Source organism: Nanorana parkeri, unplaced genomic scaffold (genome assembly GCF_000935625.1).
Source record: "Nanorana parkeri isolate BGI_ZX_2015 unplaced genomic scaffold, ASM93562v1 scaffold215, whole genome shotgun sequence".
Lineage (NCBI taxonomy): Eukaryota > Metazoa > Chordata > Amphibia > Anura > Dicroglossidae > Nanorana > Nanorana parkeri.
This window is the reverse complement of record NW_017306483.1, coordinates 337,634-361,266: the sequence shown is the minus strand read 5'-3', so window position 1 is coordinate 361,266 and position 23,633 is coordinate 337,634. Positions and strand designations below refer to the sequence as shown.

Genomic DNA, 23,633 nt, shown 5'->3' with positions numbered 1-23,633 from the left:
GATCTGGATATGGCCTCAGTTATAGCAACCTTCAGAGTAACAAAAAAACATGAATAATAGATGTTACTAATTAACCCTTTAAGTGGACCTGAAGATTTCTGTTATAGGGAACATCTAGAAATGTTAATTATGCTTAAGTAGTATCCTGAAAAAGATATTGTTTTGTCTGGAATTCCTCCTGGAAAGCAGCAATGCACTTCCTGGTATGTGGGTGTGGCTAGGTACTCCTGTACCTACATCCTCATTGCTGTATAACTGCAGTGTGAGATCTCAGGCACTGCTGCCTCTGACTGATAGTATCAGGAGATCTGGAGTGAGATTAAGTGAGGTCACTGCGGCGCTGATCACTGTTCTCTGTGCTGGAGGCCCTGATATGAGGAAGCAAAGCCCTGCCTCTACCAAGATGGCTGCCTCCACACAGAGACACAATGTAGAACAAGGCATGGTAAGTCAGTAAGGGAAACGATCAGCTGTAAGGAGACCTCAGGCCATACAGGTGTCTAGTTCTCTGATTACTCCCTATAGTCCTCCGATTACTCCCTATAGTCCTCCGATTACTCCCTATAGTCCTCCGATTACTCCCTATGCCCTCTTCCTGCCTTTTTTTTGCACAGCTTCCAGATTCCACGTCCGTCTTTAATTAACCCTAAACAGTCCCAACGAATGACTTTCTCCCCCTAAGCTATTATTTTGCTGCTGATCCTTTTTTCTATTTTTTTACCATTAATGTTTAAACTATTTTTTTGTTTTATTTCTTAATATTTTTTAGTGACTATTTTAAATGTGCAAAATAAAACTATAAAGTATAACTTAGTTATTTTTGACCCTAGGTAAAAACGAGCACTCAACCCTTGCAGTGGCGGGGTAGCCCCCCAGCAAGGGTGATACAATTTGTAACCAGAGTTCTACTTTAAGCAACTTCTACCAGCCATAGGGCCTCCAATAGAAATGTCCACCATGATGGAAAGTCATTGCAATCATTTGCTCTGGTCTTCCTTTTTCCATCAGAAATTACTGACTGACTCTAATAAACATCCATCCCATGTGGGAGGGTTTAAAGGGGAACTCCATTTTGTTTTTAGTGTAAGGAAGGGTTCTCTTTGATTCCCCTCACTCTCTCTTCTAGCGACAGCTTATACTACATAAATAAAACTGGGCGGAGTTCTGCTTTAAAACATAGAGGGCAGCTGAACACAACGGCCGTGCGTTACCATGATGTATGCATTGCGGTTCAGGAATTTGATGAACTTCTCTAGACACCAGAAGCAGCACTTGAGGCAGCACATGAGGAAGCGGGTGCACGGGTTCTGCGCTCCTAGTGGACAGAAATGGAATTACACACGGGAGCCATTCACTGTCTAATAATGTCAATGATGAGTAATTGTAAACGTAGAAATTAAATTATAATCACACATGACAAAACAAGTCACACAGCTGACATTTCTTATAACATGTTTCAGGGAACCCGCCTTTACTTAAAGCTTAATAAACTATTGTCTAAATACAAGAGTGCTGTGTATTGTTCCTGGAATCTTTGTGAGCTTTGTGTAATTCTTCCAGATCTGGGCAGTAATCCAATGTGAGACTTGGAGCTTCTTGTAATAATGACCGCTCACTGCTGCTCCCTCTCTTTGTGCAGGGTGACTGGTCTTGTCTCCGCCCCCTCCTGTAATAAAGACAGCTCACTGCTGATCTCTCCCCTTGTGCAGGGTGACTGGTCTTGTCTCCGCCCCCTGCTGTAATAAGGAACGGTCACTGCTGCTCTCTCTATTTTTGCTGGGTGACTGGTCTCGTCTCCACCCCTCCTGTAGTTTTATGTAATGGGTGGAGCCTGCTGGGTCCCTCCCACAGATCTACTCTCTGCACAGGCTATGTACAGCACAGTGATGACGCTACTGCTACATTCACAAAGGTAATAACTGGGTTTGTAAAGTTATTAGGTGCACACAAATTTGATTTTTTTCTGATTGTGGCTTCTGGGGAATATATTTCAAACAAAGTTTTTGGATACAGTATTGAGGGGGTTAGAACTCCTTTTGGGTATTCATTGCCATCTGTGTCCCTGCTAGGGACATGCACCCTCTCTCTGTGTTATGGTGACCCCTGTAACTGGGGAAGAAGGTGAGGGGACATCTAAAATTTAGAGTTGTCACCAGAACAAGAATATAGGGGAAATCCTCGTAAGGAGATGCGTTTCTGGTGACAGCTGCCAGAGAGGTGATTTCCCTTAATTCGGCATGCTTTTCTATTACTTCCTGTTGTGCCTACAGGACAGGAAGTCAAGGTAGTTCTCCCTAATGGGACGCAGATGGCAAAAGAAAACTAGACTGGGGTTTTAACCCCCTCCCCTACTCTGTTCTAAACAGAAAGGTTTTGACTTTAGGAATTGCTTTTGTGCCCATTCATGTCATGTCCGGACCAGATCCAGAGCAGAACGTTTTTTGTCCGCACCAAAAATGCAGCTCAGTGTATTCCTATGGAATTTCTGAGCTTAGTTCATACTGTACATACTGCACGTTACATTTTTTCTGGTCTGGAACACACAAATTCCTCGATTAACTCTGCATTATTAGTGACAATTAGATCTAAGATGGCATTTTTTCTGGTAGGAGTCTCCACCATCTGGTCCATGAAGTTGTCGCGCAACATGTTTAGAAATCGCCCCGCCTTTGCCGAACCCGAAGTTCCATTGGCCCAATTTATGTCTGGGTAATTGAAGTCACCCATCACGACTACATTGCCCTCTCTTCCAGCTATTCCTATCTGTGAGTGAAGATTGACTTCTCCCTCACAAAACGCTCTGAAACTCACCTATAAGTCCATTGACACTAAAAACCCCCAAAACCCTGCACAGGAACATGAAAAACACACTACACCACGTTTGCAGAACTGCCTCCAGATCCGGTTTGGACATCATGGGAAAGGGCCCCCCCCCAAAGTAAACCTAGTTTTCTTAAAGGATTCCCCAAACAGCAAAGCCAAGGGATTACCTTTCAGCTTGTGGTCCAGATACTCGAGGACGATTCGGATCATCTGAACGATGGTGAGAATGAGAGAACCGAACGCCAAGGATCCTGTATGGTACCTGCAGGGGGGAAAGCCACCATAAATATGTAAATGGCAGCAGTAACCAGGGCACGCATTGCTGAAAATCTGCCCCTTTATAAGGTGTTTTTCCACAATGAACAGCGTTGTCACCCTGTGACAGGAAGTGGAAAAATAACTGATCTGCTAACCCCCAAGAGGTCTAAGAAATCAGCCGGCAACTCAGCCCAGGAGCCCCCCCCGAGAGATCTAAGTAGTCAGCCGGCAACTCAGCCCGGGAGACCCCCCCGAGAGATCTAAGTAGTCAGCCGGCAACTCAGCCCAGGAGACCCCCGAGAGATCTAAGTAGTCAGCCCGTAACTCAGCCCAGGAGACCCCCCGAGAGATCTAAGTAGTCAGCCGGCAACTCAGCCCAGGAGACCCCAGAGAGGTCTAAGAAGTCAGCCGGCAACTCAGCCCAGGAGACCCCAGAGAGGTTTAAGAAGTCAGCCGGCGTCTCGGCCCAGGGGACCCCTGGTAGGTCTAAGAAGTCAGCCGGTGTCTCAGCCCAGGGGACCCCTGGTAGGTCTAAGAAGTCAGCCGGCGTCTCAGCCCAGGGGATCCCTGGGAGATCAGTGGGCAACTGGGCCCAGCAGACCCAACATATTATTGTACACAAGAATCTGTGGACCCACCTCAGCGTTCTCATAAATGCGGCTGAAACAGGGAAGTAGGGCATGTCCTTAGGTTTGTGAAATGCCCAGTAATAAGAGGCGAACGTTCCCGCCATGACACACTGGCCCAGAGCGATGACGAAGTTAATGCACCACAGGAAACCGAAGATGTTATAGATCTGCAGGTTGAAGATATTCTGCTGGACGATGCCCTCTGTGTTGTACTTGAAGAAGATACACTGGGCTTGAGGGCACCCTGCTTTGCTAGTAAAATTCTACAAGAGAGGAGAACCAATGATGTTGATACTTTACATGTTTAATGTAACACAATAGTAACAGATGCAACATAACAAGATGAAAGAGCACTTCGAGGTTGGCTCCATGTAATAAAAGGAGTCTATTTAGAAGCCATTTGCCCTGCGAATCTCTGAATGTTCATCCTCTGGGAATAGAGGCAAAAACGAATGTTCTTAGTTCTCTGCTTGTATGCTCAGGAACATCTCCATTAAATCCTCTCTCTTTCTAAAGAACCAAGGGTTGCTCCTTCCAATGTTTCTGGTGGTGGTATATGTGTGCTCCTCAATACTGCGAGGGACATCCCTCCTCCATAACATCACAGCATTCTTCTGCTATGATCCGGATGTCAGATACTGGTGATCCACAATGCTGGGATATATCCGATATCTGAATCACGGCACCAAAATGTTGTGATATATCGCGAGGTCCAAATCACAGCACCAAAATGATGGAGTAGAATCATAATAGGAATATGATTTAAAACAGCATCACTGTGCCTTGATAAGAGGGCCCTCAAAATGTGGCCCTAAAATGTTGATTTGTGATGACCTTAATCATTTTTCTTCTCAACCCAATTAAAGCACAAATGGGCACATCTGTCAATCAGGCACTATCTGTTCGATGGTTATGGCCTCATTCACGCGAGAAAAGGCCGGCACGTACAGCTCCGTGCTGCATGCATGGCCGTATCGGGCAGCTCCCGGGAAGGAGAGGTGTTGCGTGTGATTGGTACGCAGCCCCTGTCCTTCTCTATGGGGTACACGGCCGTACGCCACCCTACGCTCACCTCAAGTGCAGGTCCGTACGGGGGCGGGTGTCCCAGCTCGGACGCAGACAGGATCCATCCCGTCACCCGTACCCGCACACAGACTTGCAGGGCGAGTGAGCGTAGGGCGGCGTACGGCCGTGTACTCCATAGAGAAGGACAGGGGCTGCGTACTAATCACATGCAACACCTCTCCTTCCCGCGCACGCAGCACGGAGCTGTACGGCCACTAGATGGAGCCAAGGCCCTTTTCTCGTGTGAATGAGGCCTAAAATAAGCACAAAGAATAAATAGTGATAATATAAAATAAAATAATAATAATTTAAGTTTGCCAGACCTAGTGCAAATGCTGCAGACAAAGGTGGCGACTCCTATGATCTATTACAAACTGATTGGCAAAAATCTGCGTGTTGCCAGCTCATGTTTACTCATGGAACTTTGAATGGTTGTCCTCAAAATATAATGGGGATGGGGGGGGGATAGGGGGGAGAAAGAAAACTCACCATGGGGTCACAGGTTTCATTTCCCGATATGTCATTACACCCCTCAATGCTGGTGTTTGCTACAGATACCCTGTACAATGGTGCTCCTGAGGTTGCCAGATATCTGGGATAGGTCAAGGAACCTTAGATTTCGACTCTGATTAAAACCCCTACAAAAACATTCACAAAATCTAGTTTCCTTTATGTGCTCTGTAACGCACAATCCTTTTTTCACATACTTAGCAGCAAGAGATACAATGTAACAATTCCAGAGAACGCTGAAGGGAATTAGCAGATGAAAGTAACCAATGCTACTATGGGGGGATCCCGTTAGTATCAATGGTTACATCTATTTGCTCATTCCCTCCATTATTCTTTAGAATTGTTAGATTGTTTCTCTTGCTGCAAAGATGTATGTATCATTAGCGCCATCTAGTGGCCATAATGTGGTATTTTCCTGATTTTCCATGTTGTTGAAGGTTCTGAGCACTGCAGCAAAAAAAAACAGAACCGACCAACAAGGAGATTTCACCGACTGACGTCCAAAACCTGCAGGTGACTCCACCTACCAGCATCCTACCATAAAACCATTTTCAGCAGACTTCCCCTTTACCCTTCAGTAAAGGTGCGCGGCCCACAGGAGCTCCTGCACCCCGCAGATGCTCTCAGACATACCTGCCATTTTGGGCAAATGCCAGATTTTGGGCCTACCAATCACTTGGCTGTTGCCAGTACTCAATGATTAGACAGGCTGAGTTCCCACAAGCAGTGACTGGTACATGAGAAGTATACTATGTGGAATATACAGTGTAATACTGTGATATAAGTGAATGAAGGATACAGAGCGGTGATACCCCAATACGCCACACAGACCACCAGGAGAACAAACGTGACCAGTGGATAGAACAGGGAAGACATGATGTAACCAATTGCCCTGAGGAGAGAAAGACCACAGAGTTAGCACACTGACCTCCACTATCAATGGTGACCTAAAGCGAACCTTCACCCCTCTGGTGCCCAGTAATCCCGAAGTGTTCTGATAAATGTCCCCTGTGTTATGAAAACAAAATATACTCACAAAACCATCAAATCCAGCGTTGTCCTCTTCTTAGCTACGATGCTCATGGGGAACCGGCTGTCTCTCCTGGATTCCTGCAGCCGGTCCCCTGATGATGCGGCATGAGATCTTGCAGATCTCTCAGCTGTGGGAGCGAGATATTGCGCAATGTGTTGCCTCCCAGGATACTAGACGCAGGTATCCCGGGAAGCTACAGGAGGAAGCACAAACACCATTCTCGCCAAAGCAAGAATACAGGAAGAGGGCGGTACAAAAGAAAGGCGAAAACAATTGCAGATAGAAGCATAGAAGAAAAACAAGTTGGTTTTTAATATTGTGAGGGGGAAAGATTCAAATGGGGCATGATGCGCTTTTAGAGTGAGGGTCTGCTTTAAACCTTATTAAGTTCAACATGGCCTCCTAAACCCCATTTTTTGTGTCTTATAAGTCCTCAAACCAAACTTATAGGTGACATCCCACAACAATACGCCATTCCATTTACCTTTAGGAACTAATGAAAAGGTTGTACCCGCCCCTTCCCCCGTCCGTTCCGCCAGTCAGCGCTGGCGGATCGGAGCGGGGAGGGGGAAATCCAGCCGGTATGTGTTCGCCCACTTCCCAATCTACTGAGCCGACCTGTGACAGTCTCATTGTCACAGGTCGGCTAGAACTATGAGGTGAGTGAAAAGCACTCACCTCATACTTCTCCTTTAAAAGTTTGCAGAGCAGTTCGTTCCGCGAAAGCGAACATTTACATTCACAAATAATAATGGCCACTAGATGGAGCCAAAGCCTAGAAAAATCAATACTTTGTCCCTATGCTCCTCGGCTCCATCTAGTGGCCACAATGAGGTGTGAATGTAAATGTATGCTATTGTGGAGTGGAGTGTGTGTGCGTGCGCTTCACAGAATGCCAAACTGATATGACACCCCTCTTCCTGCAGTGCGCCAAAAGCAAAAAAAAACATTTAGGACATCTCTGCAATACATGCACACTTCCCCGTGTTTTGTATCTCTAAAAATGGTGAAACATTATGTGAGCCTCTAACTTTGTGTAGTGGGCTACAACACTGCCTCTGCTGCACCGAAATCCTAAGTAGTGTTTTCAGCCCTGCCTGCCTGCTGGACTACAGAACGCTTCTCCCCCATCAGCAGGGGAGGCAGGGCTGACAACACTGCCTGGGACTTTAGTGGGAGTGTTGTCAGCTTAAACAGGAAGTTAGGACCATGCTGGATTTCTGGTAGATCTGCAGCATATAATAAAGAGACATAACATGTGTAAGTGTGCAAGTATTCATGTATTGCAGACATGACATTTTTTTTAGTCCTAGATTAGACCTACATGTTTACTTTCTCCTAAACACCATATTTCTAAGTGTTGGCCCTCAGATGGATGGGCCCTGAGATTGCCCCTCACTCACTTGCTTGCCTCTTTAATCAGAGCGATGGCGATAAGGATCCTCTTCCGCAGGAACAGGAGAAGCAGCAGCAGAACCCCCTCCACCACGGCCAGCACAATCACTGCAAGTATAAGAATGACACCGTCGCTGTGTGAGAGTAACATCGTCTTTCCAAGCTTATAAATCATCAAAAGGGGAATTCCGGCTCACGACAAAATATACAAAACGTGCCAACACTACCGCGTTCTAAGGCATGCTCTGCACCAAGAGAAATCAAGTTGCCTTTTCTAGTTGCCTGGCTGTCATGGCTTCAGTACTTTTTAATCAACAGACTCAGAACAAGTAAGCAGGCCAGAAGTTATTATTACATACTGACTTTACTAAATGCATGCTTGTTCCAGGTCTGTGGCTCGGAAGGCGATAAGAGAGATAAGTCAATTGAGATTTTAGGAGGTCTGCAATGGAAACATTTTTTTTTTGTTAAAAGCTTTCCATTGCAGACCTCCCCCTGAAAATGCCAATTGCATGGCTGTCTCTGGGCTCACCACTTACTGCACGTACAGACCTCTTTTAAGCACAAGGAGATACAAAAGGTCCAAACTTTTATCCCTGCTGATCATGTAACAGGCAGTGTAGTCCTGCAGGACAGAAATTATGTCAATGTCCCGAGGACAAGAATGATATCAATGATTCAAAGAATACCGGACACCTATGTACACAGTTTAGGTATGGATGGGACCAACAGTCACTGCAGAGCTCACTGCAGACTAGATACTTGGCTAAGGATGCCGTTCCTCATCGCTCTGCAGAAAACGGCTCCATTCATAAAACTATTGGTGCGGGTTGCAGATTTAGGCTGCAGTGCCATTACTGAACGCTAGATGGCGGCAGAGAACCACATTTGTGAATTACTGAGCATTGATTCCATGCAGTGCAGTAATGATGACCAGCAAGCCTGTATATGGTTGGGAATTAAAGTCTCTATAATATTTGTAGGGTTAGTCACAGAAGGGTGAAGGGTTAGGAGAAGGCAGGAGAAGGGAACAATCTAGGACAACATAGACAATATGGAAAAATTCTCCAATTCAGATCACTTTCCAGTTCAGCTATGTTGTCCTAGATTGTTCACTTCTCCGGCCTTCCCCAAACTCTTCACCCTTCTGTTAATAACCCTGTTGGTTGTATACACCGGCATTTCTGGATGTGCTTTAATGCAAGCGGCATAAAGGAATGATTTGCATGGCTTCACCCGCTATTACAAAATAAATATTTTTGGGATATGTGATGCAATGAGACAGAAGAATACTTTAGGGTCTATTATAAAAAAAAACTTAAATATCTTACTCGTCCAGTAAAAATACATGCACATTCGTTCTGTGCGAGTTAAAGTCAAACTCCTGGAAAAATGATCATTTACACTGTAAGGTAGTTGTAATGTCTATCTTATATTGTACAGCGCTGCGCAAACTGTTGGCGCTATATACTTCCTGTATAATAATAATAATAATTGACATGCTGCACTGGGTGTGTAAATTATCACAATAAAAGCTGCTTGTTATGTGGAGGGGCTGCTGAAAAGTGTAAAATTCTTACCATGCAGCATGCCGTCTCCTACACACAACGCTCAGCTTCTGGGCACTGTGGGGAGTGAGGGATGTGGATCAAGCGATGAAGTGTTCCTAGTCACATCCCCGCCCACTCCTTGCCTGTTCACAATATGCCTTGTATTATTCTCAATGAGGTGATTGGAGGAGGAGAGATGATGGCACATCCCCGCCCCCTCCTTTCCTCCTCCAATCACAGAAACTTTATTTACGAGCAAGTAGTGAGAAGGATTGGGGATGTGACTGGAGCACTTCACTGCTTGAGTCTCATCCCTGGCTCCCTGCAGCACCCAGAAGACCGGCGTTATGTTCAGAAGCCGGCATGTTGCTGGTAAGATACCTTGCAGCCCTCCAAACATAACGTACAGCTTTTTAATAATTTACACACCCAGCACAGTGTGTGAATGATCATTTATTCCCACAACTCTGTTTTAACCAGCTGTTGTGAGAATGGGGCAGAAAACAAACATTCTTGGTGTATTTTCTCTTCTGGTCGAATGTTCTTCAATAGGTATATTCCCTCAGAACAGAGTGAATGGGGAAAGTACCACATCATGGCCACTAGATGGAGCCAAAGATCACAAAAAAATTATACTGAAGGTTCTCATTCATCCAGGTCACGGTATATCTGTAAAAAAAATAAGTCGAAGCAACTGGACTTGCTGTATTTTTATTGAAGATGCTTCACTGCACACCCGACCAGCTTTCTCAATTCTGAATTGAGGAAGCTGGTCGGATGTCCAGTGAAACGTCTTCAAGAAAAATACAGCAAGTCCAGTTGCCTCGACTTATTTTTTAACAGAAATACTGTACATTGTATCTCATTACTAACATGTATTTATTTCCTCTCATCATCAGCACCATCTAGTGACCATAATGTGGTATTCTCTCTATGAATTAACCGATTGAAGAACATTCGAGCAGAAGTAAAAATAACTTTTTTTTTTTTTATTTGCCCCATTCTGACAGCTGCTTAATTTGCACAGAGCGAATGTATCTGCCGTTTTGCTGGACGAATAAGAGATGCAGATTTTATATTAATGGACCTCTTTCTGTTCTAAGACGACTTACAGATGGCCAGCCAGGTCTCTTTCACGTGGAAATAAACGGACAGATTGGGGTTGAAGCCCACTTCATTGAAAGTCTGGGTGGTGCTGGAATACTCCATATAGCAGTGATAGATGCCTGAAAGGGAGATAAATAAAAACAGGTCAGTACTGGGAGCACACAGATGAGGGGCCATGAAAGGATTTGTTATACCGGTCCTGAGCAAGAAAAGGAAAATGCATCTGAAGAATAGGAAGTTCAGAACATTAAAGAAGACATTTGATTGGTTGTTGTAGGTAATACAGAAAGATTTTAGATATCGGACTTCTTTTTCAATGGACTTTTGTCAAAGAAGCCGGGTGACAAATTGACGGCCGATCAGTGATTGCAGCCAATCAGCTGCAGTGACGGACACCGGCTGTCAGAATACAATAGCTGACAGGGGAGACTGTTAAGCACGGATGGATAAATGGAAAGATTTATCTTGTTCAGCCGGAGAAAAATCTTAAAAGGTGTATGGCCAGCCTATGCAACCACAGCGAAACACATATAATACAAAGGGGGTCTTTGTTATATTCTGCAACGCGAGTCCACACCGTAGACCACATTTTACAGGACATTCGTAAAATGCAAGCCGTGATGCCCCATAGAGTTCCAGCAGGGAGAGCTTCGTGATTGGATGACAGCCAGTCATGTGTGGTGAGTCATGTGACTGGGCTCTGCTACATGGAATTTTGTTAAAGCAGCAGCATGGCTATGATACCGCTGCATCTCTGCGATCTTCCCATTCCAATTCTTTGAAAAGACACAAAGGATATAAATCTAGAGCAAGACAAAGTATCTGCCGCACCAAACTGAGTGGCAGCTTTACCGTATCCGATGACGCCGATAACACCGATGATCAGAATCCAAACCAGGAACCCGGCGGTGAAACGCAGCAAGATCAGGAAGAGGAGGCTGACCACCATGGCAATCGCCAGAGCTCTGTAACACAGAGGGAGGGAAGACGTGTTATAGGGTGGCAGCTTCTCTGTGCGGACCAATGGTGGACATGCATTGGAACTCCTCCAATGGAAAAGTTGTTATTAGTGACTTAAAAAATACAATACATTTCTGAACGACTTCGGATTGTGAAAATAAATCGAAACTGGAAAAGTCCTGCCTAAGGGAATGATTTAGCCATAGAAGCCTCTTCTGTGCCCCTCTCTGATTCTGGATTGTAAGCCCTCAGGGGCGGGGCCCTCCGTACCATCTTGTCTTGAATTGTATTGTAACTATAATGTCTTCCTTGTATTGTAAAGCGCTGCGCAAACTGCTGGCGCTATATGAACCCTGTATAATAATAATAATAATACGTTTTTGTTACTAGGGCCTGAACTGCCTCTCTTTTACATTGATATCCCTCTGTGCCTCTTCCCTCCTCTGTCATCTGTTCTGATGAATAGCCCTCTATACATAAATGTACTATTTAAAGCTGAAGTATATTCTGCTTTTATTTTGCCTTTCCTGACTCCCCTTCCCACATCAACATGTCTATTAAAGGAGAACTATGGGGTCAGGGCTTTTCCCCATAGTTCTCCTAAGGGTAACGGGAGGACACAGCTCGCCGGATACTGAGACGCCGCAGCCGGGACAGATCCACCTAGCTGCGTGATTGACAGCTGGCTCTGCCTATCTAGAGGCAGATCCAGCTGTACCCGCCCCCTCCCCCCCGTGCCAGTCAGTGCCCGCCCTAACTTCTTTCACGGCCGCTCAAGAATCTTCAGATATTTGGACAGGAGCGAGCAGCAGAGACACAGGTAAGTAATAACCTTTTTGGTAACTTTTTAAATTTACATTTATTTTAATGTTTATGCATATATCTACTGCTTGTAGGTAAGACCTTCCACTTTTCCTTATGAAAGGAAAGTACACATTGACTTTAAAGGACAAGTTCATTTTTATTTACAAACCCAATAACCCACCCAACCTAATCTAATCTAGAACACAACCCCCCACCTATGCCCATCCATCCTGGTGCTTTATTACCTCTCTATGACAGTGGTGGCCTCCTCTATTGTTTGCCCTATTTTGGCCTGAAATCTAGCCATGCCTGTGGAGGGAGTCCCCATATATTGGAATGGCATCGTATCCTGTGGTGTCTCTAGTATTGGGAGTATGGTCCCCTTCAAGTCTATGGGGAACTGGTGGGGCTGGAACCAGAAAGGATAGAACTGTTTGCCATAGGAGGATGAACACTGTAATTGAACTAATCCCACCCAACCTAATCTAACCTAGAACACAACATCCCCTACCCATGCCCATCTGTCCTGGTGCTTACTTACCTCTCTATGACAGTTGTGGCCTCCTCCATTGTGTGCCCCTATTTTGGCCTGCAATCTAGCTATGCCTGTGCAGGGAGTCCCCATACACTGGAATGGCACCGTACCTATGATGTCTCCAATGTTAGGAGTATGGTCCCCATCACGTCTATGGGACCTCACTGTACAGGCCGGGCTAGAACCAGAGGGGCTAGAACCTTTGCCAAAGGAGGATGAACATCAGAATAAAAAGTGAACTTGTCCTTTAAAAATGGACTCCAAGCAGATATATAAGGAACTTTATTCATAATACATCCTTAAAAGTATTTATTTTAAGGATGAAGTACTTGAATTTGACTCAGCATCAGCCTCTTGCAGAGCTCAGACTTGGGGTGGGAGAAGCAGCACAAGGAGCCAATCAGCTGCACAGGAAAAATGCTGATAGGAGGAGAGTACATTTATATTAAGGTGAGCTTATCAGTCTGCTGCTTCTCCTTTTATTGTCCAATCAGAGGCAGGGGGAGGGACAAAACCTTGAGTGTTAATTCCAGTATCGGTATTTCGTATCAGCGATTACAAAAAAAATATATATATCGGTACTCCATACCAAAAACCGGTATCGGTGCATCCCTAGTGAGAATGGCTGCAGACAATTTCTGTTTACAAACTAATATAAAAATCTGCTACTCACATGAGGATCCAGGACCACGACTTGGCAAAATCTTCAAAAATCTTTTTGCTCAGATTCTGAAAGTTCAAGGAATCCGCAATTGTCCTGAAATATAAACATGAGAAAGAGAAGTGTGAGATGGATGAAATTATAAAATCTTCTAAACAGGGGCGTAACTAGAAATCACAGGGCCCCATAGCAAAATTCTGATCTCTAGTTACATCCCTTGCAGAGCCCACCTGAGATCACACACAGCCCACCTGAGGGTGACCCTGCAGAGACCGCCATAGACTCTCTAAGGTGGGCTCTGCAGGGTCACCCTCAGATGGGCTGGTCACACTCCTTACCTGTCCACCTCCTCTTCCTCCACCGTCGGAGATGAGCCCCCTCTTCCGTTGCCGAGCCCGCCCCCTACCCGTCGCCGGGCCCCTCTTCCTACTCTGATGCCAACCCCGGGCCTGCCTTCTCCTCCACTGCCGGGTCCAACCTGCTCCACCGCCGCTGCTGGCTCTCACTGACTCAGCAGCGGCTGTGGAGAGGAACGCGCTGCTGCACAGATCACGGTCAGTGATCTGAACAGCGGTGTGTTCCTCTTCACACCCGCCAGCGACAGCCAGCAGCGTGAGATGACATAGCGGCCCGCAGGGCATCAGGAATGTCCTGGCCGGGCCCCCCTGTGCCCCGGGCCCCATAGCGGCCGCCTGGGTGGCTATGGTGATTGTTATGCCACTGCTTGTAAAGCTGGAGACAGAAATAAGGGCCAAACTAGGGCTAAAAGACAGCTGGAAAATAATGCAAGAGATTCCTTTACCAGATCACCAGGACAGGGAGATGCCTGACTTCCTGCCATCAGCAGGAAGAAGAACCTCCCTACCCAGTATTCCTGCACCTTCCCTGTCCCTGGGATCTGAGGGTCGGTCCTTTTTTATTATGCGGTTGGGTTTTTTCTTTCATTACATTTTCAAAATAAAACAATAAAACTAAGATGCTAAAATAATACAGCCTCCAGTGTCTAAACTGTAACACAAGGTCTGTGCTAAAAAGTGCCATCTTTCGGAAGAAATAGTGGTGCATCCGTTCTTTCTCTCCTCCCCGCTGTGTCCCAGCGGGGAGGAGAGAAACTGTCGCAGGAGGCCGAGTGGCGCGGGGTAGGAGAGCGATGTGAGCGGCTGGCGTCTCTCCTCCCACACGGCTCAGCCTTCTGTGACAGATTAAGAGAGCAGCTGAGCTCTCTTCCTGCACCGCCCCGCTCAGCCTCCTGTGACAGATCAGTGTGTCAGCTGTCACAGGAGGGCGAGCCGTTTGCTCAGCCTCCTGTGACAGCCGATCAGGGATGGAGAGCGGGTACAAGCGCCAGTGATCGCTGAGTGCTTGTAAATAATTGAGGACAGAGTATGTTTACTGTGTCCCCAATTTTGAATGAATGGGAAGTGCTTTACATCACTTCCTGTTCATTCATGATTGTGGATATAATAAACATACTCAGTATAGAGGATTCCAGTTCATTTATAACAGGTGATAGAGAAAAAGAGATTGAGGGCTTTGTGTTCTCAATCCCTTTTTCTATTTTAAAAGGGAAATATCAGGGGTCTGTTTAGACCCCCAATATTTCCCCATAAGCGGGGAAATGTAAAAGTTAAAAAATAAAAACATTTAATACAAATAAATAAAAAATAAAACAATTAAAAAGTTTATAAAAATTAAAATATTTTTTACAATTTGAAAAAAACTTAGAGAAAAAAACATTTTCGGTTTTCAGCCTGACATTTTTTTTTTTATTTCAGTTTCGTTTCAGTTTTGAAATTTTCATTTAGGTGCACCTCTACTCCCTACATAGATACAGGGGAGTGAATGAGCATAGCCAGGGAGTGAATGGCAGGAAGCGTGGAAATAAAGCCTGAAAAAAAGAAAACTAATGCAGCCACCACATCCCAGGACTGGTCAGCCACAAATGGGTAAAATTGTAGTTTTTGGTTTTGATACACTGAAAGGCTTATTTTATCAATGAAGACTCAAGCCAGCATGTGATCACTATATCAACGCTGTCATAATAATCACATGATCAGGAACAACTCTGATTGGTTCCTGATTGTTAGCAGGGGCTTTAGTGTTTAAAAACAAGCAGCTGCACAATGTATCAGCTGGTGGCTCTCAAAGGGAACATTTATCAATGTAGCCTCCAGTTCAGGACATCATCCTAAAGAATGTTGATATAGGAACTGTGGGCAGGGAGGGGATAATACATGGTGAACAAATGGCACTCTGAACAGTCGGGCAGGTCTCATTGTTTGGGTTTGCTTAGTGGTGTGTGTGTAAATTTCAACTTGAGCTGTTGAGCTCTGTAAACAATCGTCTCTTTCAGAAAATCGGATAAAGATAGCCCGTAAATCATACCAAAAAACAACCCAAAGCGCCACCTGCTGGCTGAAAATAAATAATACAAGATATTCATAGGTTTGATTATGATGGGTTCGGTCACAACAACTACCTTTATTTCTCCCATAGCAGAGAAAAACGGCACTGAGTAAAACAAGTGGAAAAGGACGGAATATGGGAAGATCTTGCTCTTACTTGGCTGCATTTGTAATATTGTTCTTCGTGTCATTTGCGCTCATGCCGTATACAGTAAAATTTTCATAGCTGATGTCGACATGGGGGAAGCACCTGTTAAAGACTGAGAAAGAAAATCACATTAAAATATATTAAAGTGGTGATAAAACCAGGAAGCAGATATACGACTTCTGAAATCTAGAACTGCCAATTGGAATTCTTTAGCTGGCTTGCAGACTCATATTCATCACCAGTGTTAACTTTTAAAATCCTTTGTTACAAAGGAACATTTTCATGATTTGACGATAAACCTCATTTATCATCTATGTTAAGATTGGCATCTGGAGCTTACAATGTATGGGCCCACATCACCTTACAACTGAGATATAGGATTTAGACACTATGGGCAAAATATACACAAATGATCCCAACAACGCAACATCTCAGGCTTATAGACTACTTCCAGAGGAAAAGAGCCCTGGCCCAAGTTCCAAACCACATCCAAGACCCATATCCTGCTGACCAGTGGTTCTCAACCTGTGTAACCTCAGGACCCACATTTGTCCTTGGTCAATAAGTTGCGACCCAAGTCACACTGCAATGGAATGCATGGCATTAGGGTACCATGGGTTCCGATGCAGGCATATGAACTGTGGGTGGGAGGCGCATTTGGGGTACCGTTCAAATGAATGCATTGCAGGTGCAAATGCGTAGTACAGTTTAACGCACTATACTAGTGTGGACCAGCCCTCAAAAACACCGACATACATACACAGACACAATCCAAAAATGTTTTCTTTTTAAAATTTTTTTTAAGATCCACCCATTCTCCCTACCTTACGAGAACTGGAGTGGATGCTTAGCCTGGGGTCCAATGTGGGCTGCTGTGCTGTGATGGAGCTCCATCCATATGTGCATTGCTGGTACAGCTCCCTTGCACACCCTGTAGAGGTGCCGGGAGCCAGTATGTGACATCCCTCTGGTCCTGACACCTCTATAGGACACATGAGGGAGCTGTAAACACTGCATGTATGGATGGAGCTCCCTCGTGCCCATAGCCTCAGCTCATCCCACCTCAAGCTGACACTCCGCGCCGGGCAGCATATTTTGAATGGCTGCTTGGTGCGAAATTTGACAGTGCTGCGCTAGGGGAAGGCAGAGGAGCCTCTCACCTAGAAAAGTGGAAGGCATGTGGCGACCCACTGAACACGTTGTCACGATCCACCAGTTGAGAACCAAGGCTGCAGACAATTAGTAGCAGTAGGTGGAAGAAAGACTAAATTCTTTACAGGGAACCTTTTATCAGGCCTGTAGCTACCATGGGGCGAGTGAGGCACTTGCCTCAGGCGCAGCTGAGACGGGGCGCAGCCAGGGCTGGCCTGGCTGTGTCACCTTGCCCCTGTTGCCATGGCGAGCACAGGATGCCATTGGCAACAGGGGCGCCAGGAGGCCAACATAGCCTGCGTCTTGGCAGGGAGAAGAGGAGCGGCACAGGCTCCAGCTTCTCCTTGGACCTTCGCTGCTCTCCCCTGCCTGCATGGGCAGAGGACTCTGTGTCCTCAATCTCTTTTTCTATTTCAAAAAGGGAAATGTCAGGGGTCTGTACCCCGATATTTCCCCAAAGGCCCTCAACAATAAAAAAAAATTATAAAAATAAATAAATAACAAAAGGCCCCCCCACACACAATCGTACACCCATATTACTAGAGCTGTGCAAAGACTTAAAATTTGTTTTGGACGAAATGAACGGAAACTAAAAAATATTTAATTAGTTTCGTCCAACAAAACAAATATTTTTATGCTATTTTGGATTTGGCCACCAGTGCATTCTGTGCATGCGTGCCGCCATCCTGGTGGCGGGGCGCATGACGTCACATACCGCAAACGTCTGTTGGGGGGGGGGGGGTGTCACAATTTTCTGTTCTTGCCTCGGGGGCAAAAGGAGCTAGCTACGGCCCTGCCTTTTATTTCCTGGTAAAGACCCAGTTTCTGGCTGCTCTGCTGTAGAAAACACAACTTTCCAATCCAGTTCTTAATGGATCTGTCCTCTTCCCATCACCTACAGGCCGGGTGCACTTTTCCAGTCAATCTAGCTTTAACACGTCATTAAGGAGCACCTTCTGTGCCCGTTATACCTCTTCCAGTTTTACACTTTGTCTCTGTGCTCAGTGCTACTCTCTGTGCTCAGTGCTACTCAAAACATTACTAGTCTGTTTGGGACTTTCACCCTTAAAAGAGACCCTGTCACCAATTTAAAACATTTACAGGTACAAGAACAGAAAATTTGAGGATTTTAAATGCTTATGTGCATTAGTTTTCCTTTCAATACAATTTTTTGATTGACTTGGAAAGTGCCTTTGAACTTGTAAGCAAATCTTACTAGTCAGTTCCCTTGCACAGCCCCCTACCTCCTACCATGTCATAGCCCTCCCTCACCTTTTCTGGGAGTGTCCGATTACACTCTGTGCAGACCCAGCTCCTCCTTCCCTCCCCTCACTCTATAACCTTTTATGTAGCAGTTGGAGAAAGACTACAGAGTGCCACTTGACCGACAGCTCTGAGTTTTCTGGAGCTGCGAACATCACATCAAAGATGGCGGTGTCCATCACCAGGGCTTTTGGATGTTTACACAAGGGAGGTCTATTATGTGTTATGTGCTGCCCCAATGGGGCATAGAATATGTTATAGAACTTATTATAGATAGAAGTTTTACATAGTGTGTTTTGCCTAACCATTTTCTCATAGCTAATCCATGTTTTATTATATGCTGCCATCTAGTGGCCTTTTGTTGTAATGTACATGTTTTTCTGTGATTCTTTGTGATGTCTACGATGTATTTCCTCTTTGTAAGTATGCCCCTCCCTTCTTCCTGTGTGCAGTACTTCCCGTGTCATGGCCACAGCTACAGGCCACATGTAACTAGGACACATATACTCTGCGCAGTATGATAGACAAGGCATCATTTTCTGACCGCACAATACTATAACCAGTCATCTGCTGTTCCTATCATCTGCTGTAATCCTGATGTTAAGAATAAACACCTCTTTTGAATGAATCGGTATTAACGAGTTCAGCTATCTGACAAGGATTGTCCGCAGTGAGTATATCTGCTTATACAGGCCAGGCATAGAGGTCTCAGCAAGGGATATAGCGCTATCACAACGATCGGAGTCAGAATATGTTAAATGCACCTAAAAACGTATGGGAAGATTGCTGTTACAATGAGTGATTTGGTGGCAGGGTCTCTTCAATTATATAATTTTTTTATTCTTAATCCCTTTGCTACAAATGTCCATGTCACAGGCCAACAACACACCGCATCCCTGTCCTACACTGCTGACTACTTGTCAGTGAATGTGGCACTCATCAGTAACCATAACTTCTCCCACACCGATGCTCTGCATATTACTGGGCAGTGAGAGCCCACAGACCAGCTGAAACAGAGCTGTTAGTCTGTGCTGGTTAGCGGATGATGCCACCCAAGAGATGTTGGGTTCAAGCCGCCATTCCACCATGAGAAACAAAAACAAGGAGAGGGAGTTTCCTTCAATGTACGCGATAGCCAAAACCTAAATTGTGCAGGAACTGAAGTCTACTTCACGTAACTACTGAGAAGGTCAAGGAGGAAGAAAACCACTGAAAAACACTGGAGGTACTCACTAGGTTTAGAGGGAACCAGGAAGACAGGACATAGCTCCTTAGTTGAAATTTCTCTCACACTCTGCATGAAAGAGAAAACAAAATAATTGCACTGATACTGGTGCTAATCCACTCATTAGCTAGGATACAAAAATTGTTATACGCAAGGGTGCCACTGGATATACTTGTCAGGAGGTACAACATGGTGAGATATGCCTTTACATTAGCAGTGTACTTACTTCACTCACTACTTACCAGTGTAGTAGTAGTTAGGTTAATACTCGGTTGACAGAACGATTGGTTATAGACAGTTTTTGGGTCACCAATTGGTATAGACGCCCTGAACTTCTGAGGACATTCCGCAACACAAACCTAGAGAGAAGTACACCATATGAGTAAGAGACATGGCAACCAATAGTAGGTTAAAAAAAGACATAGTATAAAAGATGGCATTGGGTAAATGTGAGGCAGAAGCCAGGGTTAGAACATGAACATTAAGTGTAGGTACCTGGGTGGTGGGACACTGCAGATTATTCATTGCTGCTGCCAAGACGTTCACACTACCGAGACACTTCAATAAGTCGAAATATAGCACAAAGGGCTTGTCTCTGCAAAATAAAATGACTAGATTGGTAACACAGATAGCCGCAGTGACTCATATCACATAGGAAAAGATAGGTCAATATGAAAGCACAGGTCATTAGGAGGTTACACCATAAAGGTAAGACAGTGAGGGGGGGAAAAAATGCAGAATTTGGGCCTGGCCTACAGAAAAGGGAAAGAAAATCATTGTCAGGATCATACTAGTAAAGGGAAGAACAGTCATGCTCATGTAGTGGAGGCACGGTATGCCGTGTCAGATTCATATTGAAGAAGAGGTAAGAACTGAAGAGTCATGGCCATGTAGAAGAAATAAGAGATGGCAGATCCAGGCAACATAGAAAGTGATGGAGGCACGTCATATGGAAGAAAAGAAAAACAAAAAGGAGATGGATGAAGAATCCATGGTCATATACAAGAGTAAAGAAATAGTGGGTCTAGGCTAAAAAGAAATGGGAACACATGAAATAGGGGAAGGATGCAGAAAAGAGGGGAAGGATGCAGTGTCATGGTCACGTAAAAATATAAAGGATTGGTGTGTCAGGGTCACATGGAAGAAGGTGTGATGGAACATAGTTATGTAGAATAGGAAAGGGATGAAGAGTCCAGGCAACATAGAAAATGGAGGGGATGGAGTGTCAGGGTCATATGGACAAAGAAGGGAGAAATGTAGTTGGGTAAGTATAACAGGAAATTAATGGAGTTTGAGGTTTATATGGAAGAAGAAATATTCAAAGTCATGGTCATTTACAAGAGGAAAGGGGTAGAGGGACTGGACCATGGTAAGGCAGAAGAGTTAAGGGATGGAGGGACTTGGTCACATGCAGGCCCGTCTTTAATACTGATTGGACCCTGGGCAAGCATTTTCTTGGGCCCTAAAAGGCAATAAAACTCACAGTAAAGTGCAGTGTGTATGAGTGTATCACAAAAACTGAGGCTAGGTTCAGATATGGCCGATCCCGGGGCTGCGCGATTGTGCACAATTGCACACAGCGATTGCCGTGCGGCCCCATTGATTTCAATAGGGTTACAGCCACACGACAATCACTAAAAAAAAGGTACACATGACACGCTGCTTTTTTAGCCCTGATTGTATTCAATTGCACGGCGAGTATTGTGGTGGGAAACCTCACGATCCGCCTGGCGTGACTGGGGTGCCATTAGAAAATAATGGCACCGCCAGTGCGATCAGCAGTGGTGGGCAATTCTGTGACCAAGCAGATGGCCACACGGTCACATATTTGCCCACCACTGCCAATCACACTGGTGGTGCCATTGTGCACGATTGCCGCAGGGTCACGGATCGCCCAGGTGTGAATCTAGCCTGACAGTAATGAGCAGTGTGTATGAGTATATCACTAAGCTTCACAGCAACAAGACTCACAGTAATGTGCAGTGTGTGAGTGTATAGCAGAGCTCCACAGGAATACTATGCATATTAAGTTCACGTTTTGCGGTCCGTTCCAGAGCAGTAGCTGCTGGAACACAAAGCAATTGAACACCAAATTACCCCCTTTGTTCTGGGGCGGGAGGGGGCATATGGTGCATTGAAGTCAATAGCACTGCAGCCACACCTCCATCTGCAGTGCAATCGGACGCGTGGCAAAACGTTTGCACTAGACCGGAATGCATGCAATGTTTTGCCATGCATCCGATCGCGGTGCGGGTGGGGGCGTGGCTGGAGTGCCATTGATTTCAATGCACCCTCCCACCCCAGAACACAGGGGGAAATTTAGTGTGCAATTGCTGTGCGTTTCAGCAGCTACCGCTCTGGAACGCACCACAATTGGTGTGAATGGGCCCTAAAAGGTGTTTAAAATAAAAGTAAATATTATTTAAAAAATTATAGTTATGTACACATCGAGAAACATAAAATCATATGATCTAATATTACTAAGCCAATTTATTTTATTTCCTTCCATAACATTTATTTATTTATTTATATGTGTTATTTTTTTAATACACACCCACAATAAACAGAAAAATTAAATCGACATTCATAGGCACCGTGTGGTTAACAGGAAGGCTGCCGAGGTCCCTACCAAGCATGGGACCTCGGGCACTTCAGTTTAAAAATTTAGTGCCAGTGTTCTGTCGTGCGCATCAACAAGGAAACCGCCATTTATTTACAAATAATTAGTTTGTAATCGTTAATTGTGACCGTTAATAATATGCCATCCATGGCAGTACATGATGGATGGCATATTATTAACGGTCACAATTAATGATTTTAAATGAAATACTTTGTACATAAATCCCTGTTTCCTTTATAATACTGCACGAGCAGATGCTGACGTTGGCAAATTCAGCTAGGTCAGCGTTCTCGACAGAACACCGGTATCTGTGCTTAGTATCGGGTATTTTCACAAGAGTACATGTGAAAATGCCCACTGGTGCATCCCTACTTAAAAAGTATAATGTATTGCTGAGACTTGGCCTGTCTATCTCCCAACCGACACTGCCGCGGCTCTTTTTGTCTCTGCTGCTGGGGGCAAAAGGGACATCTGTTGTGGGCCCCTGTAATTTATAGGGCCCCGGGCAGATGCCCCTTTTGCCCCGCGGTAAAGACGGCCCTGCTCCCAACCGGCACTGCCGCGCCTCTTTTTGTCTCTGCTGTTGGGGGCAAAAGGGACATCTGTTGTGGGCCCCTGTAATTTATAGGGCCCCGGGCAGATGCCCCTTTTGCCCCGCGGTAAAGACGGCCCTGGTCACATGGGAGAAGTGGAGGGGGAGGGGGTGAACTGTCATAGAAAAGACAAGGAATGGAGAAAGTGAGTTATATGGAAAAATAGGCAAGGGATGCAGAGTAAGTATAATGTAAGTTATTAGTTGTAATTTTAAAAACACAATGGAAAATAAAAAGTGCTTGTCTGGATAACAAAGGAACTAAGAAGTCTGAACTACATATGGATAAGCACTTACTTGTTTTCTCCAAATCCACAATAGAATCCGGTGGAATTTCTTGGATAGATCACTTGGCGTGGGTCACCATACAGCCAAGCTGGGAAAAAGTGTTAATTTCATCAAGATAAACATATATTTTTAATATCATTGTCTCTGTGTTGCATGATTTTACATACTGAGCAAAGGCTATGTGACACTTGCCAACTCAAGACCATACTTGTTTTTGTTTTTTCATTTTAGATTTAGGTTCTCGAAGAGTAATACATACTAGCATTGTTTTTGATAATGCAATCAAAGCTTACTTGATCCTATGGCATCTTCAGTAAGTAAGTTTACAAAGTTCTACATGGATATGGTTATTAGGAGCGGGATAGAACTTATGTGAATTCAATATCGACATACATATTTATTTTTAGTTTTTGACCATAGATACCTTTTAAATGAGACACTATAACTTTTTTGGTATGGAGCCGATTTGTTTGGGGTATAGTTCCACTTTTCGGATGAGTATTTGCCCTCTATACAGCAGCAGGCATTTATAAGATTCTAACGGCACTGTACACTACTCCACTATCATGCACAGTGACATCTGCAGAGATTTTCCAAAAAGTTGAGGAAA

At 44.9% G+C, this 23,633-nt stretch overlaps 1 protein-coding gene across 1 annotated transcript in view; it reads right to left on the bottom strand.

Moving 5' to 3' along the window:
* The window catches only part of SLC44A4 (solute carrier family 44 member 4), a 40,546-nt gene that overhangs the window by 5,386 nt on the left and 11,527 nt on the right, over window positions 1–23,633 (bottom strand). Inside the window, exons 4-17 of the mRNA XM_018555826.1 lie at window positions 23,033–23,111; window positions 20,019–20,118; window positions 19,766–19,882; window positions 19,532–19,592; window positions 15,893–15,995; window positions 13,343–13,426; window positions 11,223–11,335; window positions 10,376–10,489; window positions 7,722–7,821; window positions 6,085–6,177; window positions 5,265–5,367; window positions 3,720–3,973; window positions 2,991–3,085; window positions 1,212–1,315 (exon numbers count right to left, since the gene is read on the bottom strand). Of these exons, the coding sequence (XP_018411328.1) occupies window positions 1,212–1,315; window positions 2,991–3,085; window positions 3,720–3,973; window positions 5,265–5,367; window positions 6,085–6,177; window positions 7,722–7,821; window positions 10,376–10,489; window positions 11,223–11,335; window positions 13,343–13,426; window positions 15,893–15,995; window positions 19,532–19,592; window positions 19,766–19,882; window positions 20,019–20,118; window positions 23,033–23,111 (1,520 nt within the window). The remainder of the gene's footprint in view (window positions 1–1,211; window positions 1,316–2,990; window positions 3,086–3,719; window positions 3,974–5,264; window positions 5,368–6,084; window positions 6,178–7,721; window positions 7,822–10,375; window positions 10,490–11,222; window positions 11,336–13,342; window positions 13,427–15,892; window positions 15,996–19,531; window positions 19,593–19,765; window positions 19,883–20,018; window positions 20,119–23,032; window positions 23,112–23,633) is intronic.